Genomic DNA, 20,057 nt, shown 5'->3' with positions numbered 1-20,057 from the left:
CGTCACCGTCTCTGAACTGCGTGGCTGCTTTCCCATTGTGTAAACCATAAGGCAATGACCATAACCACCTAGAGATGAGGTTATACTAACTCCATCGGTCGCCTACACTACGCATGTTGTGTTATACTTCATATACTCTGATCAGCAGTAGCGTGCACAGGTCTCAATTCCCCCGACTGTTTGTTGACATTTCGACAAATTTTAGTGAGTTTAATTGTAACTGTGCATTGAAAAGGGGGTACTTTAGACAGAAGGCACTTGAAAGATCCATAGGTGAGGGGCTCTAATTTGGTATAATGTACAGTAACATATGCCACCTGCAATCCTGCGCGAAAAGCTTGGGACACTTTATTTCACCCATCCCCACTACACTTATTCAATGTTGAATCATGAAAAATATTCAAAAGTGGTGCTCTAAATATCTCCTCCTACATTCATATATTTTCAGCCTCATGTTCAATTGACAGATTTTGCACCCATGGAGCAGATTGTTCACATATATCGAGGGTTGATAAACAGAAGGCCTTAACTCACAAAGGATTCCTTTGTGAGTTAAGGCCTTCTGTTTGTCAACCCTCGATATAATCATTGTCTGCATCACAGTTTATTCACACACTATCATATCTCAAAAACCTGATTTGTGTGAATTTTTTTATTATATATTAATTTGAGTTATTATCGCAGTATTACAATCTCATGTCAATTCATAAAGAAAGAAGCATGCTGAAATATAAAATAATAATATGAAATACAATAATGATAATAAAACTCACACAAGGCAGCCTTTTGAGATATGACAGTATGTGATGCAGACGACAATAATTATGATTATCAATCCTAATTTGTTACCAACATACATTGTAATTATAATGCACAAAAAACTATGAAAGACAGTCAAATCACTTTTAACAAAACATATTACATCTATAGAAACATTGCCTAAATGTATTGCAACTGTTTGGTTCATGAGAATAAATTCTTCTCATTTGGAAAGATTGGGCTGTTACAGTTGAAATCCATACACCCCCTATGTAAGACATGATCTTTATCTTCCAAACAGAGGGTGTGCATTTCAAATAGGGTTACCTAAATGGGTGACTCCATTTGAAATCTACACCCCTGTGTGGGAGATTAAGGTAATGTCATCCATAGGAGTGTGTGGAATTGAACTGGAACAGCCCATATCGGGCAAATTATATTACATAAAAAATATATATTTTCATAAAATTACATTCAGTATCTATTATTTATAAAACAATTAATTATATACAACTATGGCAAAACTTGAAGCATTTTGTTCAAATTGCTTTCAGATACAGGTTAAAGCCACATACAGGAGGAGTAAGGTTAAAGCCATATAGAGGGAGTATGGGTTTCAAAATAATTAAACCAAGCCAATTCCATTTCAAAAACATACTCCCTCTGTGTAATTAAGATGTATCTTAAATCTGCCACAGGGGTATGGCCGACTTCATATATTAAACAGCCCTTATCTGAAGTTTGCATAGTCGTCAAACTGTGTGAAGAATTCCTGCATCGTCTCATAAATCAGTGTATATTGATCCTGTGCATAAAAGAACAAATAAATAAAATGTTGGTATTTATACAGTGCCTTTCACATGTATCAAAGCTCTTTACATTTATTCAGCTATTGTTAGAATATGTCAGCTGCCATACAATGCCCAAGGAAAGCTCATACCTTTGGGCGGTGCTCCCAATTTTACCCCTAGGTAAAGAGAAGCAAAGGTAAAGCATCTGCACTGATGGCACTGCCCAGGCTCAAACTTGCACACTGAAAGACCTTTGATTTTGACAGCTTGCAGCTGCAAAAGACCGGTACGCCATTGGCTTCCAAAGACCCACCACCTCAAAATTCTGAGGGAGAACACCAACCAAAATATATAATGTGCCCCCCACCCCGGGCCCCCACCAAGTCGCAAAGAGAAAAAGATGGGACTTCTTTGAGCATTGCTCTGTCATGACCTTATTACCTTACTTAAACTTACCAGTGTTTCTACCATCTGTGGGTGGTTCATCCTCAGTCTCTTGATAGACTGGAAGATATCGACAATGTTATCTCGTTTAAGCTTCTCGCATCCGTTGATATAGTACAGAACACTCCGCCCCTGCCAATGCCATTCCTATCAAAGATTTTAGTAAAGTTTTGGTAAGAATGAAAGCCAGCAACATCAATATTTCAAGTTAATAAAAAAAATGTGCAAATGAGCTACCAAATCAGCATATTTTAAAACCCAATAACTTAGTTATGAACTTGAATTCTTACCCTAACATAAAATTCACCCTAACATATAACCTAAGCCCAGGGCCCCTATGCATAGCATGTGCTCCATACCAATTGGGCTACCCTGGCTAAAAGACAGAACAAATAAATACTAGTAAATAGAATAAAGCACTAAACCTAACTTTAACCCTAAACAAGACCCTGATTCTAATCCTAACTCTGACTCTAACCCTAACCTACCCAGCAAACACAAAAACGTTTTAAAAACCTTTTAAATAAGTTATACTTTGGCTTTTGGTTTAGGTAAAAATGTTTTAATAACATTAAAATGTCGGGTTATAATAAGGTCATGAAAACGTTTTAAAACGTTTTGTATGAAAACACACTACAGCAATATGTTAAAAATGTTTTCAAAATGCTATTGTAAACTATTTTTGCAAACATTTTTTGCCAAATATTTTGCCAACACTTAAATAACATACTGTTAAAATATTTGCACCCAACAAACACAGAAATATTCTTAAGATGTTATTTTCAAAACGTTTTAATAACATTTAAATGTCGGGTTATATAAAGGTCATGAAAGCATTTTTAAAACGTTATTGCAAATATTTTGGGCAAACATTTTTCGCAAAAATATTTTTTCAACCCCAAAGTAACATTCTGTTTAGAATTTTTTGTATCAAGTTTTCAAAAATGTTTTTGGGATGTTATTAAAACGTTTTATACCCTTTATATAACCCAACATTTAAATGTTTTCTATAAAACATTTGTGTTTGCTGTGCAGTAAATTACCAACAAATGTTATCTAATGTTATGAAAATGTTTTATACCATTAATGTACCCTTTATATAACCCGACATTTAAACGTTTTCTGACAACCTTTTATAACCTTTTGCGAATGATGTCGAAAACGTTTTGTGTTTGCTGGGTAATAACCCCATGAGAACTACCTGCCGATTGGCCAAAAAATAGTTTTTATTATCAATTGGACCAATCAGCAACATTGTTAAAATAATTTCACCATGCAAAAAAATGGGGGTGAATTATTTGCAAAGCTCCATTCTGATTGGTGAAGATATCATGTAATTGACCAATCAGAGGTAATGTTAGATTGGCAGGTAGTGCTCAGGGAGTTAACCCATTATAAACGAATTACCTTTCCCAGTGACTCAATGATCTGACCACAGAATTAAAACCAGAGAACCATGACTCAACAGCCACCTTGGGGCAAAAAATTGGGTGTATTCGTGTTCAGCTTGAATTAAACCCATAAGTAGTTGGTGCTTGTGTCTAAGGATCGACACAATGCTTTAAAGTGTGATTATCAAGCAGAATTCTTACATTTGTTTCTGCGTGCTGTCGGCAAGAATCATAATACCCCCAAGATTGTCACCATATTAACGTTTCCATGACCTTTATAATGACCCGACATTTAATGTTATTAAAACGTTTTTATCTAAACTAAAACCCAAAATAGAATATGTTTAAAATATTTTAAAAACATTTTTGTGTTTGCTGGGCAATGACTCAGAGACCACTCGCCTAACATCATGCTAGCGAGTGATTGACCACTCGCAGGCCTGGGAACTCATTAGGAGCAACTTACATGCATTGTATGATGGCAGGTCCCTTGCTCTTGGCCTCTTTCTGCCAGTTTTCTAAGGCATCTAATAGAGTAAGTAGGCACAGTGGTGAATCCGGCTTGTCCTGATTGGACGGCCAACCTTGAAGATGGAATTGAGTCATATGCACAGGGGACGACTGGAAGGTAAGACACAGGAAAGGTATGTTTATGTTATTGAATGAGCGTCTTTCTAAAACATACACATGCGAGGACGGGCACACCAACCCCACTTGTATAAACTGCAAGTGTGGGATTTTCAACCATGGAGTTTAAACAAACAAGTACATTAATTTGAAGGTCTTTGTATCGCAAAATGAGGTGTGTTGTATCCCCTCTATGGCTCAAAGACTGGACCATGGCGCTCCACAGTTAGATCAGGCTTGACAGTTAGTATGTGTGTAAAATGTTAGAATGTGTCTTTCTACCCCGCTACATCACCCTCTTTCTTGATCTCTCTCTATATATTGCTCTCTCTCTCTATTGCTCTCTCTCTCAAGATCCCTCTCTCTCTCGACCTGTGTCTGTTTGGGTATGTGTGGTTTTTAAAAAACCCATACCCACAGGGGATATGACTCAAGGGGAGTAGGGGTGTGTGTGTGTGTGGTTTTAAAAAACCCATACCCACTGGTTCATATTTTGTAAAACCCATACCCACTGGTTCATATTTGTAAAACCCATACCCACTGGTTCATATTTTGTAAAACCCATACCCACTGGTTCATATTTGTAAAACCCATACCCACTGGTTCATATTTGTAAAAACCATACCCACTGGTTCATATTTGTAAGCTAATTTGTTTGAGTTACTTGGTATGAAGTAGTAGTTAGATTAACTGGATAATGAGGAATGACTAGGCCACAAGAGGACCAAAGTTTAAATAATTCTTTCTCTCCCCTATCCCCATCTCTCTTTCTCATAAGTGTAGGTGGTCTCACAAACACCATACATACCACTTCATGCAGACTTGTCAGCATGAGTTAGTAGTCGTTAGATCCCATTGAATAATGACTTGACCACAAGAGGACCAAATTTTGAATAATTATTTCTCTCTCTCTCATATGTGACCTGCTGCCATGAAATGAGCGTTAAGTCACAAGTTGGTAGTTTCCAGACATCCTGGTTGCTGAGTTGATGTTCTTTGTTTGCCGTGCACCAGTAGAAGCCAATGTTCTTTATGAATGGCCCATTGTGTCCCAATTTAAAAAGGACATACAGACATACTATTGACTTGACCTAAAGAACATCAACTCAGCAGCCAGTCAGGACATCTCAAAACTACCAACTTGCAATTTTATGCTAATTTGGTGGTAGCAGGTCACATAATGTGTAAGTGGTCTTACAAACGCCATACATACCGGTTCATGTAGATTTGTCAACTTGAATTTTCGAGTTATGAAGTAGTCGTTAGATTCGCTGGATACTGAGTCAACCACAAGCGGGCCAAATGTTAAGCTTCCATAGTCATCTGGCCAATACTGTTCACATGTCTGTGGAAAAACAAAGTGTAAAAAAATATAAAATTGCTTATAAATTGCCTAAAAGTTGAGAATAGGTCAATCAAATTGTCATTAGATATTTTTAAAAAAGAAAAATTTGGCAAAAAACAAAGAAAAACAGCAGTATTTATGAAATTGAAGCCCCATCCAAATACATGTAGCTAATTTATATACTGACATTATATAAATTACAGCTTACATGTAAAATGCCTTATTTTGTCTTAAATACACATCTTTTGGCTGAACCACTAGCAGGCTATGTTAGCACAATTTTGATTATTTTCACTGAATGGGCCTTAAAGGTGTGCAATATCACGCCAGGCAACAATATCGTGAGAAAACATTAATCATTGCGATGTGATAACTCTCACTGCTTCCTTCGATGACCCCACAACAAACTATAAACTCAACAACTTCCAAATAAAAGCTGAATACAGTTGCCAATTTGGCAATAATATTCCAAGTTTGTAGTCAGATTTTACCTTTCTAAATATAATGAAGCACTTGCGAATTGTATCGAATTCCTTCCATGAATCCATTTGATAAAATTTTATTATTATTAATTTTGTAGAAAATTGCATGAAAATCAGACTGAACGTGGACAGTGTTCCAAGTTTTCTGGTCTTAAATTTACCACCATGGTCGATATCGTGATAAATTTTGCCACAATATCGCGATATGACAAAACCTGGCGATGCCCACCCTTATTTGAAATGTATCTGAATGTCAAGGTTGTAAATGAAAGAAGACAATTATAGTTCATGGAAATGCTCCATTTCAATGTTTTGCATTTCAAGTGATTAGAAATATAAGAAAATTTAATTTGCTTGGCTTTGTAGTATAACATTTATTATTCACAAACGGTATACAATGAACCAATAACATCTTTTGTAACATTAGTGGTAACATAAGTGTTTCATGCACTGATCTAAGTCAATGCACGGACACAAATTCATGATCGCAAATTTGCATTTGCATATTTCTGTGCGAGGTGCCTGCTTCTACACAGGACTATAACTATAACTATAAATACCTATATCTTTATAACAACGATGGTTTTTTGATATTAATGAATATGAAGGAGGTTGTGACCTTATCTGATCCACTGAGGTCAAAGTCGGAAATGTTGGAAAATGAGTTACTACCATTACTAACTTGCTCGGTATCTACTCTTACCGACATTGAATCACCAGGTCCCTTGAATACTTGGTTGCAAAGTTATGAACCTTTTATATGTCCATTTTCTTCTGTTTTTATAGTTTTTTCTCGTCTCTTTTTGCCTATATCTCGGTTTCATTATTGCCGATATTAGTCTGAGTGGATTAAATTGGGTCACAAATGAAAAAAATCAGTGCACCTGCCATTTAATTTTTTGAACTAATATCTATGATACCCACAGGCTGATACCATAAGTATTTTTCCGTACATGTTTTGTGAACAACCAGGCAGGGCAGCAGGGGCGTAGCCAGGACTTTTTAAGAGGGGGTTAAGGCAACTTTAAAGGGGGAAAAATTTGACAAAAATTGTCAAAAATGGGCTAAAAAGCACAAAAAAGGCCTAAAATCTTAAATATCAGGGTGGCCAGTATCCTATAGGGGCAAGAGGGGAGTAAGACTTCTCACATAGGGTATAGCTGCCCCCTCTCCCCCTGGCTACACCACTGGGCAGTATTACTCACTTGATCTGCTTCATCTATGTCATTCAGCATGACTATAGCAGGACATTTCCAATCCCATGCCATTCTCCATATGTCACCTGTTGTATTGGGTAATGGCATTTGTGTTGTGATGAATGCATCTTTCTTCTTGAAGCTCTGTGAAATGAGAAGAAAGTAAGAATTAGAAATACACAAGAGGTTGACGGAGGTGGAGAGCAGATGCACACTTGAGACAAAATTGGCCAACAATTGCAGTGTGCATCACTCTTGTGGGATGATTCAGGAAATTTTTGTTTATGAGCCATTGAATACAATTTTCACATTTTCATATGCATATTTCGGTAAAGCAACTTTTAGGTCAAATTTGTCATCCAAATGATCATAGATAGTTTGATATAGAATCTAAGGCCATTGAGCAAATCAATTTTGACATGCCCCCCTAAAGCTTCACTATACCATTCAAGTTTTCACCCTGATGTGGCAGTGATGTTAGTGCACATTTTACTGGCCACAGCTTCAAATCGCTAAGGTTCGCTCAAAGCTCTGGCATACACACGCACCAGCTTAAGACACTGCATAAATGTGTGCACAAAACAGCTACTTCATTGCGCTGACATCACTGCCACATCAGGGTGGAAAATGGTATATCTTTATTTGATTAACTTACATCTACAAAAGCTGCATTGATATAATTGGTTGACCCGGTCATGCCCTCAACTATCAAGAATGGACGATTTCTTTCCACTGAAAAAAAAAAAACACATACAAAGAAATCGCTTTGTTAGTATTGAAGAGTTTTTCAAAACCAAATAAATTATCTTACAATTTTCTTGCTGACAATTTTGTCAGTGAACCACTGACGTTTTTTTGGAAATGATACCTTGATATTTTTGTCAAATTGCAATTCTGAGTAATGGGTCAATTAGTTTCCTGCCTTACACAGGATTGAAAAAGGATTGTCATAGTTCAATTGTTATTTATTGATTAAATAAACCTCTTTTGAATAAGTACTTTCAAGGATCTGAGAGTCCACTTAGTCCCAAAGTAAAATACCATGAAATTAAGAATTCCAAAATTTAAATTTTTTATGAGAATATCATTTTTAAAGACCTATAGCTCAAAAACATGTCTGGTGACTTGTTCCCGGGATTTGTTGGAGCACATATGCACTGTAGGTGAACACTGTTTCGAATGATGTCCAGGGCAGTGTACATACAGCTAGAAATTACCCTGATTGCAAGATCTTTGTCATCCAAATGCATCTGTCCACATTTCAATTGCAGTATTGGATAGAGCAGATAATCACCAATATTGATTTTACACATACACAACTGGAGATCCATTTCACTAAACCTTTAAGCAGTATTCAGACTTTTTATTGTACGTACAATATTGTATGCAACATATCTACGTTGTTTAATCTATTGCCATTCTATTTCCAGCAATGTTTAAGTTCTAACGAATGTTTGATGACGTAAAATTGATAATATATTTCTACTAGATATTACATGTAACATATTATCGATTTTTCGGTCATCAAACATTCGTTAGAACTTAAACATTACTGAAATAGAATGGCAATAGATTAAATAACGTGATAATTATGTTGCATACAATATTGTACGCATAATACTGGAGTCTGTGGAGCGCTTTAGGTCCAATTTCTCAAAGCTTGGCTAGTGGTCAGGCTTCTTAAGTCAGCAGGCTAGCCCTACCAATGTGGATCTATTTTATTGCTTTATCTTTCAAAGTGATGTACAATGTGAAATTGTAAGCACTGGTATATATGACTAATTGGGCTAACGCCTGATGGCTTATGAAGCCTAACCATTAGCCATGCTTTTATTGAAAGGTCAACCCAGGTTAAATAAGAATGAAATGATTCTAGTTTAAATTCATACACCCTGTGGAAGACAAATGTCCTTAATCTCCCACACAGGGAGTGTGAATTTCAAATGAGACAACCTGATGAATGGTGACTCCATTTGAAATCTACACCCCCTGTGTAGGCGAATAAGGTCCTACCTTCCATAGGGGGTATATGGACTTCAACTGGAACAGCCCAGTATGACTTACTTGGCAGTATATTTGGATATCTATTCTTATTGTCATTCTCTGGTAGTCTACCACCCCTAAACATCTCAGCATCTGGCAATGGAGATATACTTTTGAGCGTCTGAAACAAAAAATTGAAAATATCACAGACATTACCATATGTATCAAAAGAGAGAAGGGTCGTGAAGTCATCAGAGGGAAGGGGTTAGGGGTACAATGTCTACTCGGAAAACATTTCCAAATAAAATCTGGTTGTAGGTGATTAACTTTGATTATGTGTGTGCAAAAAGTCCAAGTAAAACCGAACAAAATATGCTCGCCCCCAACCCCTAATGTGACACGATCTGGTCAATGGGGGCCAAAGGAGGCATTTTGAAAATTGACTTACTATTATTATTACCTTATACAAACCAGCGGCGGCGCCACAGGGGGGGCAAGGGGGGCAATTGCCCCCCCTATGATTTTCAAAAAAGAGGTAAAAGGAAGGAAAAAGAGAAAGAGAAGGAGAGAGAAAAGAGAGGGGAGAGAAAGAGAGGAGGGAGAAGAAGAAAAGGAGCCATTCCCCTCCCTGGCCATGGTTAGAAGGAGGAAGCTCCCCTTCGGACATCTTGCCCCTTGTGGAATGTTGGTTTTTATATTTTGGGCTCATTTTTGGCAAATTTTCCCCCATAAAAGTCACATGGCTTCTCTTGCCTTTTCTCCCAACTACTTAGGCCTACAGGAAAAATCCTGGCTACGTCACTTTCCTGGCGCGGCAACACATGCAAGTCTGTGTCATGCCAGCAATTAATCATTTAAATAAGTTTAGGCCTTCTTTCAGTCTGATATATCACACAACTTTTACGGGGTTTCGTCACATTGTTTATATCCGAAACCTATACTAGAACACCTCTCTCAGAAATAGTGTAAAAATTATGCACCAATATAAATAAGCAATTGGCTTCATTACGGCCGGCCAGGGGCGTAGCCAGGATTTATTGGGGCTAATTTTGAAAAAGTGGACCTGTTTTGGACCTTTTCCTAAATTTTGACCAAGAAAGCATAAAGAACCTAGTTTTTTCGCTCGCTACACTCGCTGAATGGGCAAATGTTGTCCTTTTCTGACTGAAAAAGCATAAAAACAGGGTTTTTTCGATCGCTACGCTCGCAAAGTGGACAGTTTTCGGCTTTTCAATAGTGATCATAGGGGTGACTATATACCTCCCGCTCACGCTCCTGATTACGGCTTTCAGTTTGGAATATTTCCAACCTTAAGACACCCCCCACCATTCATATAATTGTATCGTGCCAATTTATAAGACCAGAGGCGTAGATCCGTCCCGGGGTGTGGGGTATAAATCCCCCAATATTTTGATAGGGTAGTCTGGGTAGATGGTCCATACAATCATTCCCTAATGTTGATGCCTGTTTGTGGGTTTCTGACCAAAGTAACCTCATATTTGGCCATTTTAGCCTAAAAAGTGCCAATTTTTCGCGCGAGTTTATTTAACATTTCCACCATATTTCATTTCGTGCACATTTGTACTATGAACTTATTTTGTTGCCAAAAGGTACTGGATTTACTAATTGAGTAGGTCCATGCCTAAAACAAGCGGGCTGAAAGTCGGGCCCGTGAATGAAATCCATAAAAATATGCGGTTGGAAAATAAATAAATAACCCGAAAAAGGTGCATCAAATTAGCCTTTCAACAAGGCTCTGCCTGGACCCCGCCTGGAGCACCGTAGTGGGAGCGCCACCTATAATCGGCTTCGCCGCTCGCTGTCGCGGCTTCGCCGCTCGCCCCCCCTGGGATCGCGAGGTCTTTGACAAAGACTAGCATCAAATGGCTTCATTTGTGCTTTCATTTTGAAAATTTTCTCAAATTCTGAGGGGGCACATCCCCCTCAGACACCCTCGTCACAAGAAGCGCGACGGCAGCCGGCGCTGTCGCTACCGCATAACACATTTCCAAAATTGTTTTGCCCCCCCCTATCAAAATACCCTGGCGCCGCCCCTGATACAAACATTAGGCTATCATATACTGAAAACACCAAAGGTTTAGCATACTTTGTTCTAAAGGTATGAAGTTTCTTGATGTCTATTTTCTTATGTATTCTATTGTTTTTTACTCCATATTTTTGTCTTTATCTTAATTTCAAATTTGCCGCCTCACCTTTGGCCCCCATGGACCAGATTGTGTCACATATATTTTAATGCTTCCGCCACCACTGCAAGATAGCATGAGGTCACATCAAATACCTAGATACCCATTTTGTGTTATCCCTACCTACCTTGAATTCTTCCTCTATGTATGTGTGTCTTGTTTTACTGTTAATTCTCTTCATTTTCATCAGTCTTTCAGAATAATCATTGACAGGAATAGCAGTGTTGCCAGATAGGTAGCCCTCTAGAAGCGAATTATATAAAAATTGGTACTGCTCCTGTAGATGAATTAGAGAATAAATGACAATTAATTTCTTCTGAAAAGAAAGAAACAGAACTGAAGAAAAGAGCAAGAAAAAGACCACTCCCATAATCAATTATACAATTTTGCTCTAAGCCCTTATAGGTTGAGAAATACATGTATGAATTTTGGAGTTCTCCCACACAAGGGGTGAAGATATTAAATGGAGTCACCTATTCAGGTAACCCCGATTTGAAAAATACACTCCCTGTGAAGATTAAGGTCATGTCTTCCATAGGGGGTGTGTGGATTTCAACTGGAATAGCCCATTTGGACCACTTACAGCTGTTTGCACCATGTTGACTCTGCTTTCTCTCATCTTCCTGACAAAATTGAAGACATCAATGGTCTTCTGAGATTTCATCATTTCTAACTGGGTATAGATTGAGATGAATGTACCTGTACGCCCAACACCAGCACTGAAAAGAGGAGCAAAAATACATTAAAATATATCAATATGTCCATCTTTAGCTCTGAAAGCAAATAAGCAATTGCCATCTTAAATTATGCATGTATTTGTGTTATGGAAAGGAAAAAAGCAAGGTATACCAACTTGGTAACAGGTAAAATACAGACTAGATGGTATGTGGAGAGGCACAAAAACAACAAATGTAGGCAAAGAAGTAAAGTTTGGTATGAAAATGGGTAGCTTTTTAAAATTGAAATATCTTGTGATTGAAACAACCAATTGATAAAATTCAAAATTCCTGTTAAAGATAAAACAACACTGCATTATGATAATATGTTAACATCAAATTGTTCCAAAATGCAGAAAAAATAGTGAATTTGGGTACAGATCATTTTAAATCACCCTGTACAGATAATAATAAATTATCAAAGTAATTAAAGCTCTGTTTACTAGTCATAGATTTAAACATAAAATTCCAAGTTTTGAGATATTTTCTATCAAGAGCTATCTTAGGAACCACTGAACCAATACTAGGCTTGTTTGTTCCAAATTTAATAGATTGTTCATGCTGATTCCAAATATTGTCATGAAAAATGTACAATTTTGAAATATTTTGAATTTTTGATGAAAATTTGGAACTTGTCGTCTGCAATCGATATAACCTGAGGGATAGGTATACAAGATGTACAGGTACACTCCCTACCTGCAGTGTACTAGTATAGGTGAGTTGCCTCCATTATGTATATGCTGTCTATGGTATTCATTCTTGACTGCACGTACAAACTGTAGGACTGCGGTCGGATACAAGGGGACACCCATATCAGGCCAGGAGAAGAAGCTGTACTGCTTTATGGAACGGATGTCATCTCCATTCACCTGTACGAAACAAAAAAAGTAATGAGTTTTGGCAAAAAACATCAAGTTCTTCCTCTTCTTCAGGCCTGGCACAAGGAATTTAAAAGTGGAGCATCTAACGGTGTGGATGCGCTTAGAGGCCATTTCCTATTGTTTTTTAAACAAGCAGATATTCTATATAGGCTTAAGGTAACACCAAAATAGAGTCCAGGTTGCGCGAGAATCACAGACAAATTCACTGTATAGATGAGTTGACTTCTGACGTCAATGCCTGGCAGTATGCGCACGCATCATCACAATTTCCATTGTGCGCGCATCATATTTTGTTCAGGGCTTGTGCTTTTAAAAAACCCGCCACATCACAATGAGGCTATTGAACAGTGCAGTGGTTGCATGGGACTCACTCAAGCATATCAATATACCGGTCCCTTGCCTTTGTTGATAAACATTGAGGTCAACTCATCTATAATTCTTGTAATTTTCCCTTGATTTGCAATCGAATTCGAGCACAGCGACTAGCAGCCTGGGGTCCTTAACAATTTTTGGTTCCAAGATGCCCTATTGTTTTTAAAACACAATTGCAGATATTCTAGGTTTATTAATGGTCATGAAACATTTTTAAAACATTGTATAATGCAAAAACACTACAACAACATTTTTTGTATTAGTGTTCATTTTTTAAACATTTCTTCTAATACTTTTTTTTTCAGGAATGTTTTTTACTAGGGAAATTGAGGGAGCACATATACCTAACATGCATGGATTTTTTTCAAATGTATGTGATTGAGCAAATGCTACATCATTATCATATTGATATAACCCCTATGGAATACATAAACTTAATCTCCCACACAGGGGGTGTAGATCTCAACTGGAGCCGTACCCATTCAGGTAACCCCATTTGAAATCCTCGCTCCCTGTGGAAGATTATTTAGTCATGTTTTTCAATTGTAATAACCCATTTACTAGTACTAGGCAAACCATCTTCAGGATAAACCCTATGGGAACTCGGCCTCTAAGAACGACTTTGATTGGTTACAAAGAGGACTATATCATGTATCAGATATATGGTAAGAATAATCAGTAGGGCTGACAAGCTATAAAGCTTAAAAGTACCAAGAGATCTAAAAGCTCTTTTTTGATTGGTTACTGAGCTGATCATATCATGTATTTAGCCAATCAGAGGCTCTGTAACATGCACAGATACATACCTGTTGTACTCTTAGTGAGCGTATTGAATAATCACTGAAGTATTCGGTATCTAACAAAGTTACTTGTAAATTGCCAAACACTTCTGAATGTCCTTCCAACTCTGGCCAATATTTCCTGCATTTTTCCTGAAATTTAATAAATAGCATTCATTCAAGAATTACTAATGTGATATCAACAATGATATATTTATAAGATTGTGAGATATTTTCGCTCAAAACCCATCAACACGGTTTGGAAAAGTTCACTGAGAATGGCCTTTTAAGGCCGAGGCTGAACAACTAACATGTTCTTAGTCAAATATCCTATCCTAAATCCACATATTTCACACAATTCTTTTCTTTTTTTTTTGCCACTTATGGGTTGAACAAGGTATAAAAAGTGACCAACATTTTCATGACTGGCAATCTGGTTCACTTCTTGTGACAGTTTCAGTACCATTTTTGTTACCAAAATGAATGTGAAGTTCAAAACACCACAAAGACTAGTTATCAATTATTAGCATTACACATCTAAAATTCAAAATGGTCCATTTGTTTTGGCTTAATTTCAAACATTATCACTAATTTTGATATTTCAAAAAGTGACCGACATTTTTGTGGCTGACTGGCTGGCAATCTGGTTCACTTCTTGTGACACTTTAGGTACCATCTTATTATTTTCCAAAATGAATGAAAAGTTCAGAATAAAATACCAGAAAGATTAATTTTCAATTAGTGCCATTTAGATGTTTCAAAAGGTATTCAACATTTGGTGGTCGGCAATCTGGCCCACATCGTATGACACTTGCAGTACCATTTTATTGCTTTCCAAAATGAATGCGAAGTTCAAAATAAAACACCAGAAAGATTACACATTGCTTGAAAGTTCAAAATGGCCCCTTTGTTTTGGATACATGTCCTGTGTGCTAGCCATAGGCTCCAATGGATATTTTTTTTCAAAATATCAAGAGATATATCAAGAACACCTTTCATACTCGAATATGAAAGTGACGTACCTGTGCCCACCAGCGTACAAAACTAGGGGTCTATCGGTGTCGAAAATTAAGAATCTAAGAAATATTTGGAAACTAAATGGCCAAAAAAAGGCTGATTTTGTATGATATGAGCAAAGTAACAAATTTAAAAAATCTCCCAAACAAAGTCAAGGTCGGTCGGGCCTGTGGGTTTCTTTTGTATCACCTAATCCTTCCATAAGCATATGCAATCCTTTCCATTGTCATGCTTAAGAAATTCACTCAGCAGACCTTGCTTGGCTTACAATAAACCACCATAGTAAGAGGGTTTTGTTCATGCGTCCAGATCATGCACGGTAAATGAATCCTCTGTATTTGGGTCACAGCTATCCATTTTTGCTCTTTTACAGAACCCCAATTAGCTTCAGCTTAGCACTGAACCATAGCAACCAGGAGGAGTGTTTTGTTCATGCTTCCAAATCATCCATAGAGCACTAGCAAGAATGTTATTTATTACAGAATGTTCACTCCTTTACATAACCCTAATTAGCTTAAGATTGAACCATCGCAACCAGGATTTGTTTGCTCAAGCTGCCTTCTTTGTTAGAAAAATAATTATCAAGCATAAATCACATGCTTTTATTTAAAACAAACTCATATTGACCATAAAAAAACAATCAAAACAGTCCTCTCTCAACATTCGATATTCAAAATTCCAGCACGCAAATAGTCTAGGGCTGTTTTTTTAATTGTTTTTTTGGTCAACATGAGTTTGTTTAAAATAAAACCATGTGATTCATGCTTAATAATTTTCCTAGCATATATAAGGCATGATGATGTGATTGCCAGAGACTTCCTTTAAATAATTTGCATTCACAGAACCCAAGCATAAGCTTAACAATGAACCACAACAACCAGGATTGTTTTGTTCATGCTACGATACCATGCACAATTTAATAACCCATCAAGAAGCATACAATAAATAAAAAAGCATACATTATTTTTTGCTCTCTTGCAGAACCCCAGTTAGCTTAAGCTTAATATTGAACAGTCACAACCAGGTCATGCGTAACCATGCGTAAATTACCCTTGATGTACATCTACTCAACGGAGTAGGATAAAGGTACTTTGTTCTACTTTTTCTTCGTAGCCGAGCCTGAAAAACAAAACATTGAATATATTACAGCCGAACTGTAATAACCCAAGACAATTGTCTATTGTTTAATTAAAAACTGAGTTTAATATATAATAAACAAAATTCTTCATCAGGTTTGCCGTCGCAAATAATAGAGGAGACAAGTAGAAAAAATTATCCCACAATACAATACAATAAATGGAATTTATATAGCGCCTTAGCATAAGTATGAACAAAGCGCTTTACAATGATCTTAAAAGTACAACTTACACTACATCTTAAGCTACAGTAAAATGTACAACTTAATTAAAAATTAAAAACTTAGTTTGGAAATAAATGGGTTTTCAGATTAGATTTAAAAGTGGCCAGACTAGGTGAAGTATGAAGTTTTACAGGTAATTGGTTCCAGAGAGCTGGCACAGAATTGCAGAAGGCATTATCCCCATATGTTGCGTGAGTTTATCTTGGAATGGAACCCAGGACCTCAGGTTTACTAGACCTGTGCCTTAACCACTTGACTACGGGAGCTTTATGATGAGGGAGCATTTTAACATTTTTGTAAAATGTCATGAATGAAAAAAAAAACCTTTTTCGGCCCATTTCAATGCCTAAGTACTGAGGTAAAATGCTAAATGTTATTTTGAGTTGAAAGACTTTTGTAACTAAAATTCCTGTTTAAATTCTTTTAGTTTATTTGTATCTGGAAGCATTAAAGAACATTTCATCTACAAGAATTCCCTCACTTTGTTTTTACCAAAAATTTATTTGTCAAGTGATTTGATAAAAATGTCTTCTTTGTGACTGATTTTGTTGCATATAATTCAAATGGGCATCTTTTTTACATAAAGAAGGAGGCGGCCCCAAACACGCCATCTTTTTTACATAAACGTATTATGATATCATGGGCTATTCCAATTGAAATCCACACACCCCTATAGAAGACATGACCTTATTCTCTCACACAGGGGGTGTAGATTTCAAATAGATCACCCATTCAGGTAACCCTGATTGAAATTCACACTCCCTGTGTAGCAGATTAAGGTCATGTCTTCAACAGGGGGTGAATGGATTTCAACTAGAATAGCCTAATACTTTTGTAAATTACCTTTCCATTTTCTACTAGTTGCGTAACCATGACAATTGTCCCAACCTGCTCTTGCCAAATCATTCTCCAAAAATCATTCAATGACGCAGAATTTGGACCTGAAATAAACAGAAAATGTATTACTTTTGTTTTTTGCAGTGCTTGCTGGAATTATCCCCAGACAGAAATAAAACAACATGTTGACAACTTTGTGCGTCTCATGTCGACATTAGAAAAAGATCAGTGAATTTATTTACCAGACTTAATTGTTTGTTGAAAACTGGAATCAGCCATTACTAAAGCAGCCCAAATTCGAACACGCGATTTTATCCACCGATTTTATCCACCGATCTTCCTCCAATGCTTCAACGACAGAGAATGATGCTCTTGTTCACAAGCATTGCGCCGAGCAAGCGATACCGTCACACGTGATTGGACCCCACAACGCACCAACGAATCATGCCATTGGCCAAAGCTAATTATCCGGGAAAACCTGACCTTTGACCCCCCCCCCCCTGAAATATATATAGATATATGCGGTGAAACAGTATTCTGCTGTTTACGGTATGCCAGTCTAGTGGTATGCTAATCTAGCATCCTCTTTCTTACCAGCGCAAAAAGTAATGCAGCCTTTATAAATACGTCTATAGCTTCAGAACTATTAATAGTATTCAAAATGTCTTAACATAGAAAGACAGGTGGTTTATGTATGCGCATTTTGATACCCAATTCATCCAATTTCGTTCAGTATTACAACACAGTAGTATTTTAAAGGACAAAACCCTGAATTTAAAAGTTACACTAACAGCGATCAATTGTTATTAAACGCAAGCATTGTGGCAGGTAAAACCTGCCATTATCTCGTGCTGGATTCAAATCATTACACTACATGGCAACTTTTAAATTCAGGGTTTTTTCCTTTAAAATACTGCTGTTGTTAATATTGAATAAATTGGGTGAATGGGGTATCAAAATGAGCGTACATAAACCACATATCTCTCTTTTCTAATTGAATAATTATTTCATATTCCCTGTGGAAGATATTTCCAAAATCTTCCACAGGGGGAGTGTGGATTTTAAATGGACTGGCCTATTGTGTTGAGTTGCATTGAGTTAATGATCATACTACTCACCCTGAGCTGCTATGAATGACTTTTCTTCTTTGTGATTCTGTGTTAAATAACAAATAAAACAATTATTAAAGGAGGGTGATCACATTTTACATTGAGGCCAACCAATAAAACAGTATGTGACCAAATTTTGAGATATACTGTTACAGCGGTTTTCTTATGAGAAGCAAAACAACAATGCCCTATAGACTAATCTCACGAGCCAAGTCATGGTCAGGATTTGGTCAGCCATTACTGGACCCTCTGCACCAAACTGGTGTTTTGACCGGCCAGTTGTGCGAATAGATGCCGCCTAACACCTAGAGGAGATGCAAGGACGAGGAGGATTAATAGAATAATATATACAATAGAGATAATTTCAGCAGGTAATCCTGTTGCATCTATTCATACATAATCCTTTTGTTTGCAAGTACTAGCGCTATTTGCGGACCCCTGCAATAGACCATGTAGAAGCTGTGTGTTTTCTCGAAGGGAATTCTATTGTGTTGTAAACTCTGTTTATGGAAGTGTAACTATAAGGTTAACTAGGTAAAGAATTGTGAAAGATCTTAGATTGACTTGGTTTATCAAGGTTTAACTAGGTTTGAGTTGTGAAAGGACTTGATATTAACTTAGTTTATCACGGTATAACTATGTTTAACTAGGTACAAGCTGTGAAAGAACTTGGATTAACTCGGTTTATCATGGTCGTTTACCTGTATATAGCAAGCATTGTAGTAGTCTGAATGTGGGTCACCAACAATAGGTTCTAGAATCACTCTAGAATGATCATCTGAAAAATGAGAGGAAAAAGTTAAATTTTTATAATGTACGATTTCCATCAAATTTTATTTTTTTATTCTTTTCCCAAAATGCTGTATATTAGTAATAACTGTCAGGAAGGGTTTCTGTCCATTTTAAACCAAAATAATGAAGTAAAATGACAGAAACCCAACTGGCCATTTAACATGGCATTCTATGGGGACGTTAATGCAGTAATATAACTTAATTAATCTGTTGCCCTACAAACCTAACAAATGTAGCTGATTCCATTTAGGTGTACGTTGGGATATTTGTAAACATTATAAATATTAGAAAAAATCAGGTTGGAAAAAAAAATCAACCAATTTCATATGTGACACAATCTGGTCCAATTGGGGGCCAAAGGGGCATTTTTGAAAATTGAGTTACACTAATTATTGCATTACACATGCAATATGCTATCATTTACTGAAAACACCAGGTCTAGCATACTTGGTTCTAAAGTCATGAAGTTTTTGATGTCTATTTTCTTATGTATTTTATTGTTTTTTTACTCCATATTTTTACCTTTATCTCAGTTTCAAATTTGCACCCAGACAGACAGAGACAGACAGTTTACTTACAAGCAATGATATTCTTGAATCTGTTCTTAGCTTTGTTCTCTTGCTTTGCAGCTACTTCCCAAGATTTGGTCCTGTCCTTTGGTATCAACTACAAATTAAAAAAAAAAAGAAGGAAAACAGAGGCATAAACAACAGGGATTAACAAATTGCATAAGGTTGAAACAGTTCCGCCAGATTGGTGTTTTTTTTATAGATAAATCCATTTTTAGCTAAGGCTCATTGCACTTCCCACAAGAAGCAAATCATTAATATAATATAAAAATTAATACATGATTCAGTTTTTTTTACTCCTCTATGATCCAAAATCTGGATGGTTTCACAGATTTTTCTGATGAATTGACTGGAGTCCTTTGTCCAGTTACTCTATTGTTCCTCTCCAGTTAATAACATGATT

At 36.8% G+C, this 20,057-nt stretch overlaps 1 protein-coding gene across 1 annotated transcript in view; it reads right to left on the bottom strand.

The window, feature by feature from the left end:
• Positions 1-533: 533 nt before the first annotated feature.
• LOC140145951 (receptor-type tyrosine-protein phosphatase kappa-like) overlaps positions 534-20,057 on the bottom strand; it is an 83,412-nt gene continuing 63,888 nt past the window's right edge. The window contains 16 exon segments of the mRNA XM_072167689.1: positions 534-1,564; positions 2,007-2,098; positions 2,101-2,141; positions 3,852-4,006; positions 5,226-5,357; positions 7,045-7,179; positions 7,691-7,767; positions 9,100-9,199; positions 11,350-11,499; positions 11,806-11,941; positions 12,635-12,807; positions 13,998-14,123; positions 17,191-17,288; positions 18,303-18,339; positions 18,995-19,071; positions 19,664-19,751. Coding sequence (XP_072023790.1) covers positions 1,490-1,564; positions 2,007-2,098; positions 2,101-2,141; positions 3,852-4,006; positions 5,226-5,357; positions 7,045-7,179; positions 7,691-7,767; positions 9,100-9,199; positions 11,350-11,499; positions 11,806-11,941; positions 12,635-12,807; positions 13,998-14,123; positions 17,191-17,288; positions 18,303-18,339; positions 18,995-19,071; positions 19,664-19,751 — 1,692 coding nt within the window. The 3' untranslated portion in view covers positions 534-1,489.

The sequence above is a fragment of the Amphiura filiformis genome, chromosome 2 (genome assembly GCF_039555335.1).
Source record: "Amphiura filiformis chromosome 2, Afil_fr2py, whole genome shotgun sequence".
Lineage (NCBI taxonomy): Eukaryota > Metazoa > Echinodermata > Ophiuroidea > Amphilepidida > Amphiuridae > Amphiura > Amphiura filiformis.
This window is presented reverse-complemented; position numbering and strand designations above follow the sequence as displayed.